Source organism: Dendroctonus ponderosae, unplaced genomic scaffold (genome assembly GCF_020466585.1).
Source record: "Dendroctonus ponderosae isolate FM_Combo_2020 unplaced genomic scaffold, Dpon_F_20191213v2 Dpon_F_20191213_6, whole genome shotgun sequence".
Lineage (NCBI taxonomy): Eukaryota > Metazoa > Arthropoda > Insecta > Coleoptera > Curculionidae > Dendroctonus > Dendroctonus ponderosae.
The window spans coordinates 423,448-432,981 of record NW_026018814.1 but is presented as its reverse complement, the minus strand read 5'-3'; the positions used below and the strand labels follow the sequence as shown (position 1 = coordinate 432,981).

General features: G+C 37.9%; 1 protein-coding gene across 1 annotated transcript; it reads right to left on the bottom strand.

Annotated features, from left to right (window-relative positions):
• Nucleotides 1–4,515: 4,515 nt before the first annotated feature.
• LOC125504780 (homeobox protein Nkx-2.1-like) lies at nucleotides 4,516–9,272 on the bottom strand (the record flags this gene model as incomplete). The annotated part of the gene is made up of 2 exons (XM_048667234.1): nucleotides 4,516–5,957; nucleotides 9,123–9,272. Coding segments are annotated over 2 exons (423 nt in total), but the record flags the coding sequence as incomplete, so codon positions are not given.
• Between the last annotated feature and the right edge of the window lie 262 nt (nucleotides 9,273–9,534).

The following is a 9,534-nucleotide window of genomic DNA, read 5'->3' as shown; positions in this document are numbered from 1 at the left end:
TTTGGAATGATGTAAAAACGCGCGTTCTTGCTCATTTTGCTTCCGAGAAACATGCAAAACGGGACGGAAAACATGAAATTTTGCAATAATCTTACAAAACTTGCACAAAACGACGATAATTTTTTTAATTTCATAGACAACAGAAGACTGTATTTTGTCTACGTAACCCCCCCCCCTGACTTTAAAGCTGGAAAAAACTGAATTTCCAGTTACAAAACTTGTCAACTCATTAACAGTGTATGCAAATGCTCTAGTTAATTTTTTTTAGCCATCGTGTATGCTTCTAAGCGCGTTTGAGGCTGAATAATCATCAGATGACGAAGAGATGGAATAAAGTTGGCGCTTCAATGTCGAATAAATGCAAGATTAATGTTTTGGGAATTCATTACGGGGAAATATTCAAATGGGCACGCCCTAACGCCTTGCAGATCTTAAGAAAGGGCCTGGTTGGAGTTTTCTTTTGAATATTTTACTGGGAATATTTATTTAACTGGAGCTGTAGGTACATTTTTAAATACTAATGTGCCAGGTAAAATTCTTATTTTTTATGCGCTATTTTTGCTTAACGTTAGTTTATTGAAATCATCGCCCATTTTTGGTGGTAACATTCGTCCTTTGTTTATAACCCTTTCAGTCCCCCAGCCACCCAATTTTTTCTGTTTGAACTGGCAACTTCGCTGACATGAAAAGGTCTTTAAAAACTACTTTCATTTGTATCTAAAAACTTGATGGAGTTCTAGATATAAGTATTTCGAGCTTTCTAGAAGGAATTCTAGATTTTCTAGAAACAATTGTGTTATTGGGACATTTGCATATGCAAACTTTCTAAACTTTACGGGTCGCTGGAAGTGTCAATTAATATTAAAAATCACTTGCTTTCTAGAAGGAATTCTAGATTTTTGGACAGATTTGCGTGACTCGATATCAAATAATATTAAATGTCACTTGCTTTCTAGAAGGAGTTATAGATTTTTTTGGAAAGATTGGAGTCATTCAGATAGTTTTGTACTGTCGTATTAAAAATGACTTGCTTTCTATAAGTAGTTCTGGATTTTCAATAAAAATGTTGGGTCATTCAAAGAACTGTATGTTTTCAAATCCAGGAGTCAAAAATGTGCGTTATTCGGACGTTGATGTTTCTATAAATGTTCTCTTGCGTTCTAGAACATGTACTTGATCGTCCAAAGTCAGACTAAGTGAAATCAACCGTCAATCGCCCCGTACATTATCAGGCAAATATGTTTTAATGTGCATATAAAGTACTTGGCGAGTGTTCGGTAAATCTCAGCTCTGTTCTCATTATTACCCACCCTTATTTGTGGTTGGCGTTATTCTTTGCCCGTTTTTATATGGGCGTTAGTGTGACCGACGATGGTCTCATAAATTTGCGGTGTCACCAGCAGGCATGGCCACGGTTTTACGAACCGACTATCAATAAATATTCGCCACAGTGTCGCTAACAGTTTGATACTTTTATGTGACATGCCCGGTGGGGCTGGAACTTGCAAACCCATCGACATTTTGATGAATTTAAACGGCCGATCTGAACCGAAATCAGAACATTTTCCTGCAGGACAAAATGAGCAAGATAAATTGTGTCTTTGRCTGGTCGATCCTGAACTATCAACTTGAAGTCTGTTTGTTTAGATTGCAAATGCAAACAGCTTTTTCAATTACCATATTGTGATTAGTGTTTTTTGAAATTTATGCCCAACTAACCGCCATTTCCGGCGTCCAACTGTCATGCCATTGGTGGAAAACGCATGTAAACAAGCAAATTTGACAGTGACAAATGATTGTTAACACTTTTTGAGGCATCTTTGACACTTGAACCGTCAGAGTCTAACAGTCTAAGACGTTGTCAAGGCCAACTTGGTTGGAAACCAAAAAGGTTTCCTAATGCTAACAAGCAACTTTAACAACGACAAATGTTGGGTTCAAGCAATTATTGGCGATTCTTTGTGTTATAAAGGGCGTAATTCGTGAATTGTTGCATTAATTCCATGCGGAATGTAATACCGAATACTGATCTGGATGGAAGTGGATAAGGGAAATAAGCTCTTTCGAGCACCGGACTTTAAGCATCGCGACGCCACTTGACCCGCGTCGCAGTTCGGTTACTTGGCAACAATTAATCACCGCCCTATCGGTTACATCGGCTTATGAGGGTTGATTGTAATATCGCCTAAAGCTCCCCCGCTTTCAGGTGGATCTTTTAACGAAATTAGCCGCTTTAGTCGTTCGAATTATTCCAAATTGCACGGATTAATTGCATGGAGTAAGTTTCAAGTAACGTTCCAAAAATTTTCAAAATGTTTGGACTTATTTTAAAGAAAATATCGATTGACTGAACCTGGTGAGTTTTCCGGCTCTTAGACCCTGGTGAAAAGGGCACTGATCCACCACTAATAGGGACAAATGCGCTCTATTCAGTGGGGCAACAAGCATTTTTCTATCATCAATATATTCATTCAAAATTCGCAGAAACTGCGGAAAAAACCACTCAACTGCACTTTCCAGCATCAATAGAGCGAAATGCGCGTTTACCAGTGGCGCAACAAAGACTTTTCCATGCGACTTTGTGTGTTCAGAAAAAAATAACAAAAATTTTGTTTTGCGTGAAAGCACAAGTGCACTCGCTTGATGAAAGATTCGCAAAAATCTGCACAAAACCCCAAAAGCCTTCTATCCAGTGGCGTAATATGCCCTTTTCGATCTCCAAAACTGATGAAAATTATTTTGCAATATTTTTGAACAAAGTGCCACTGAACTGCATTTTTCACCACTAATAGAACCAAAAGTGTTCTATCCGTATGCGCATCAATCGCTTTTCTACCTCACTTGGCTTGCTCGGAAAAAAATATGGAAAATTACGTTGCATAAAATTTTTCGGCAAAGTAAAAGTGTACTCGCTTGATGAAAAATTCGAAAAAATCTGAACAAAACGCCAAAAGCCTTTTGTCCAGTGGGGTAATAAGCACTTTTCGATCTCCAAAATTGATGAAAATTATTTTGCAATGATTTTGAACAAAGTGCCACTGAACTGCATTTTTCACCACTAATAGAACCAAAAGTGTTCTATCCGTATGCGTATCAATCGCTTTTCTACCTCACTTGGCTTGCCCGGAAAAAAATATGGAAAATTACGTTGCATATAATTTTTCGGCAAAGTAAAAGTGTACTCGCTTGATCAAAAATTCGAAAAATACGCCAATGATTTACACTTTCCAACGACAATAGAGCGCTCTATCCAGTGACGCATCAAGCGCTTTCCTATTTCACTTGGTTTGTTCGGAAAAAACATGAAAAATCACTGTGCAATTAGTTTTGCAGGAAAGTACCTACATGACAAAAATTCGAAAAAAAACTCAACTGGACTGCACTTTCCAGCACTAATAGAGCCAGAAGCGTTCTATCAAGTGGCGGAACAAGAACTCTCCCATTGCTCGGGAAATCACTTTGAGTCGCTTGATCAAAAATTTGCAAAAAAATCTAAAACAGCGCCACTGAATTGCCGTTTTTAACATCAATAGAGCGAGATGTGCTCAATCCAGTGGTGCAAGAAGCAGTTTTGGATCTCACTTGGTGTGCTTTGGAAAAATTGTGGAAAATCACTTCATAAAGAATTTTACTTGTTCCAAAAGTTCGCTTAAAGTCTGAAAATAGCGACACTCAACTGCATTTTGCCACATTAACGAAGGAAAGTGCGCTGTATTCAGTGCAATAGTGAAAATCACTTTGCAAAAACTCATCAGTTTCAAGCCATGGCCGGGAATTTCGGCATTTTTAGTCGTATTTTGTGCTAAAACTGGTGAATTTTAGGGGTGGAAATTAATTTTGTGTCTTGGATCTTCAGAAGAAAAAGTACTTTTCTCCACGGCGGCTTAAAAGCGCAAAAAACTGATTTTTTTAGCACTAAATATGACTTTTAAATATTCAGTTGGGCGATTAGGGTTTTTTTATGCAATAATTACCTTCTTTATTTTTTTACGCTGGGTCACTGTCGTTCCTAATCACTCACCCATCTTGTTGCAGATCAGTGGTCTCTAATTGACTTATTATTTATTTATTTAAATCAATCGACTAATTTATTTAATTAATGGTAATATTGTTCGCGTCACATTCCTCACGTTTACATTTCATTCATAAAATAAATAACGAATAGTGAAATATGGCGTGCCAGTCAACATCGTTACTTAAATTATATATTCAGTTTCACGGCATCATTAAGGCTTTTATTTTTTCTATTTGCCCAGCATCGAATATGCTGTCACAACCGAGAATTAATTTTATTTGATGGGGTTTCAATAGAATAAGAATAGTTAATTTGAAGTGACTCTCCAATGGCAGCATGATTTGCAGAATTTGTTCGAAATTTTCGTGTAGGAGATCTTCAACAGTGGTAACAGATATGAGAATAAAATCCAAAAGAATTGTATTGCATGAAAACCAGTTTTTCAATTTTTGCTCTCCAGGAACACTGTTGAGCTTCTAGGGGACAATGAAAGCACTTTCTGATAATCCATTTCAATGTATTTTCATTTATTTCAAATTATAAACACTTACATTACATGGTGCATTACAATATTAATCTAACAATTTACTGTACACTATTTTCAAAATTACATACAAACAGTTACTCACCTAAGACATCTACTCTATATATACATTACTTTTCCAGACATTGTCTGCCGTTTATTTAATTTTATTTACAAAATGCTCACATCTTGCGTTGTTGCGTAACTCGTAGCTTATCTACACTAATTGTTTAATAAATAGATAATATTGCTTAATATGTATTGGAAATGATGGGCAATATAGTGGGCTTGGAAAAATTAATTGAACTTTTTACAATCTACTATATTTCCTAGTATACTTACAGTATGGTATGTTGAGACGAATCATTGCACGGTTCCATTTCGAATCGAGTTGGGCAAAAATCGTATAAATCTACTCTTTAAACCCTGTTTGCGTACGATGCTGACAAGAGATCGTTACTAAATGCGAACAATTTCATTATACAACACCTAATGTGAATAAATAATACTTTGTATATTTACAATTTGAATTAATATTTACAAAATTAAAGCTTTTGAGATATTTGCAGTCACTTTGTGCGGTTCTCGCTTTGGAAGTGACTGACATCAATTTACTTCTAATACTAAATATATTCCCGAAATGCATAAACAATTTCATTATATTGTCTTCACCCTACAGCAAACCCACTAAATTTTTGTATCATCAAGTGATCAGTAAGGTGTAAATTTTGTGGTGCAAACTAACTTGTCCCAAGCTGGTTGACGTCATCCGAACCCTTCTAGCGAGCCGAAACAAGGGCCGAACCCCGCCGAGCTTGCCCGAAGTGGTAAACGACTGAGCGCTGCATCGGGCCAGGGCTGTTTACACCATCGGAAAATATCCCAATAAAAAAGTCGCAGATTGGGCAATTGTTTAGTGGGTTTACTGCAATTCCCATTGACTCATACATACCCTACAGACCTAAATAGACCTTAAACACACTTTTGATCGAAAATCGACAGCAAATTTTTTTATCAACTGAACTAAGCACGGGTAGTCTTAAAGGGGCCACGTTTCTGCAGCCACTCACATCTCCAGTCCAGTAAAATTTCAAATGAAATCTACTAAATATCACTGTTGTAGACCAACCCGTACTGTTCGTGGCACTACCACGCCCTCGCCTGTAAGGGCAGGTACGCACTGCACTGTTGCTGGTAGTTTGTTTGTTGTCGGCCGTACGCCATTGCAAGGCCACTATTTGCCATGCACTGAGCCTGAGCCTGGCTCGACTGGCACGCAGACGATTGCTGCGATCGAGACTGATCAGCATTCGATTGGGCGCTGGATGAGGTCGAGCTCGTTTGGTTGCTACTGCCAGAGCACGGTTTTCCATCTTTGACTAGAACGGGAACTGCCACTCTTCTTGGTGAACTAGACGACTAAAAAACGTTTTTTTGTGTGATTAAAATGTGGTTCCAGAGGATTTTATTAGTTGACTTGACTTAAACTCACTCTAAGTTTTGCCAAAAATGTGGATTTTTTTATAAGTTGTTGGATAGGTGACTTTAAACGGTCAAAACTGCGAAAGTATTTTGGTGTAGAGTTTGAAATTTTTCAGGCACAAGTTTGAGCTTTTTGGGTGCAGTCGCATGGTTCAAGTTTAAGCGCGTCTGAAGTCAGAGAGAAATTGCGGCTCGATGAGCTTTGGTGGGATTTTAGTGCAAACTTTCCTTGATGCTSGGGAAAAAGTTTTGGATTATTGTTTGCAGACGGTTTTGACCGTAGAATTTTTTAGTCTGTGGCATTTGGTGGCAACAGCGCTTCAGGCATAATTTCGGATCCTTATTAAAATCTAAGCTCGTTTTAATGCGAATGAAGTTTTGAGGGTCCGTGATGGAAATGTGAGTTTAAACGCTCAAAACCGGGAAAATTCGGCGTTTTTGATGTGGTGGGCAATTTTTTAACGTACAAGTTTGAGCTTTTTGGGTGCAGTCGCATGGTTCAAGTTTAAACGCGTTTGAAATCAGAGAGAAATTGCGGCTCGATGAGCTTTGGTGGGATTTTAGTGCAAAGTTTGCCTGATGTTCGGGAAACAGTTTTGGATTATTGTTTGCAGACGGTTTTGACGGTAGAATTTTTTAGTCTGTGGCATTTGGTGGCAACAGCGCTTCAGGCATAATTTCGGATTCTTATTAAAATCTAAGCTCGTTTTAATGCGAATGAAGTTTTGAGGATCCGTGATGGAAATGCGACTTTAAACGCTCAAAACCGAGAAAATTCGTCGTTCTTGATGTAGTGGGCAATTTTTTAATGTACAAGTTTGAGCTTTTTGGGTGCAGTCGCATGGTTCAAGTTTAAGCGCGTTTGAAGTCGGAAATAAATTGCAGCTCGATGAGCTTTGGTGGGATTTTAGTGCAAACTTTCCTTGATGCTCGGGAAAAAGTTTTGGATTATTGTTTGCAGACGGTTTTCAAGGTAGAATTTTTTAATCTGTGGTATTTGGTGGCAACAGCGCTTCAGGCATAATTTCGGATTCTTATTAAAATCTAAGCTCGTTTTAATGCGAATGAAGTTTTGAGGGTGCGTGATGGAAATGCGATTTTAAACGCTCAAAACCGAGAAAATTCGGCGTTTTTGATGTAGTGGGCAACGTACAAGTTTGAGCTTTTCGGGTGCAGTCGCATGGTTCAAGTTTAAACTCGTTTGAAATCAGAGAGAGTTTGCAGCTCGATGAGCTTTGGTGGGATTTTAGTGCAAATTTTCCTTGATGTTCGGGAAAAAGTTTTGGATTATTGTTTGCAGACGGTTTTGAAGGTATAGTTTTTCAGTCTGTGGTATTTGGTGGCAACAGCGGTTCAGGCATAATTTGCCTTTAAATGTGTGTAATTAATGTGGCTTTAAACGCTCAAAACCGGAAAAATTCGTCGTTTTTGATGTAGTTGGCAATTTTTTAACGTACAAGTTTGAGCCTTTTAGATGCAGTTGCATGATTTAAATTTGAAAGCTTTCTTGATTTTCAGGAAGGGGTTTGGGAATATTTGTGTGGCTGGTTTTGGAGTTTGAATTTTTTTTAATTAGTTTGGAGAATTTTGGGGTGAAACAGCTTGAGGCATAAATTGGAATCATTATGAAAATCGAAGCTCGTTTTAATGTGAATTACGTTTTGAGGGTTCTTGAAGAAAATGTGACTTTAACCATCCAAAATCGCAAAAATGTTGTTGCTTTTGATGTAGAGTTTTACGCTGCGAAAACAACAAAATAAACACGAGACACTTTGTTGATATGACCTGCTACGTCACAATCGGGATAGACAACCGACGATACGGATTCGGCGTTTTTGGCGGAAAATGTCTGATTTGAATTTAAATTTGCTTTAAAATCATTATGGAGACTTTTTTGTCAAAAAAATTATATCAGTGTAATGTTTGCCATAACTGCTTTCCATATATCAACATTTAAAAAAAAGTGAAGACACCCTACTATGCGAGCAATTATATTGATAGTGGCAAATAAAACTAATGTTTACATCCGTCGCAGGAAGTTGAGGGAAGGAATGGCAGGATGATTTATTGTCCTGATTCAATTAGGCATGCGACGGCTCTTTCACTTCAATGAAAGAGCCCTTGATATGTCCACAGATAATAGTCGTTTAATCTTTATGTGAAGAGCGTAGACTCGATTATGCTTAACACTTGCAAATGACGATTTAAATCGAAATTTACAATCGTGTCCGGAAAAGATTATACAACGCATTGTGCGGAAATATTTCGAATACTGAGCCGAAATTCAAATAATATCCCATCGATCCGAATGTGGGGTCCAGCTCTTGAACAAACATTCGCTCGTCACCTACATGGGTTAAGCAAGAGCTTTTATTTTCCTTTGGCCGTCTGTCAATAGAGCGCCTTGTATAAACAAAGTTTGTCTGCTGACGATATTGTTATAACCTATTCTTTTGTGGCCGGTTCAATATTCGTGGCATTTTCACAAGATTACCTGGGCCCCCTGAAACTCTATTTCGTTTGACCCTCCATTCCCAACATCAATAACGGTTATCGGAAGAAGCAAATCGCATTTTGATCGATGGAAGAAAGTTCGCAGTTGTGGAGGTTTTTGTCAAGTTGATGTTGAATTGAATTAACGGAAAATGGGATAAAAACTTGAGCAAATGTGTTTTTCGATTGAAACAGTTGAACTTCTATGCGTTAAAGAGTTAGACTTTCGCCCCTGTTGCTATTGCTGAGGAAACTGTTGAGTTTTTCGGGCTTTCATGCCACCGAAGCAAATAAACCTCTGAAGCTAAAAAAATGTCAGCGCGGCTTAAAGCCCGATAAACTTGCCAGATTCTAACAATAATAATGCCGAATTCCGATAATGTTTTGACGCAAATAGTTGTCCTACACAGTCGCTTTTTCAGCTTGAAATTTTCTTCACAAAAGAACCATCCGAAGAACTGTAATTGTGGCACTTTCACGCTGATCAAAGTCAAGTCCAAAATGCGCTTAAAGTATTACGACCTTTGGGATCGTTACTCGCTACATTAATTCCATTCTTCCATCAAATGAATGGGATTCGTGTTATTGTAGGACCAAAAGGTATGTTACCTGGTTGTGTTGGTTTTGCTCAGCCATCGCCTTCTCCTTTGCCTGTCTCTTGCACTTGTACCGATGGTTTTGGAACCAGATTTTCACCTGTAACAACAGAAATGCAGTTTCGGTATAATGGAAAGTAGGACTTTGATAAAATGCGTTTAAAAGTCGTCAGAAAGGCCAGTGTTTGTCTGATTAGTTTGCCAGGTTTACTCCAAAATTTTACACTTTTCAGTTTCCTATTGGGCGAGTAGTTTATGCTGTTTGTCTTCTTTAKCATCATTTAAATTGTAGGTCTKTATCTGGAAAATCGGAAGATATTAATAATTGGAGCAAGCATTTTTTGCACGTTTCTCATCACATTTTTTTTAGATTACCATTCAAAATGAGAAATRCCCACAGTTTTAGTCTTAGCATCATGAACTAG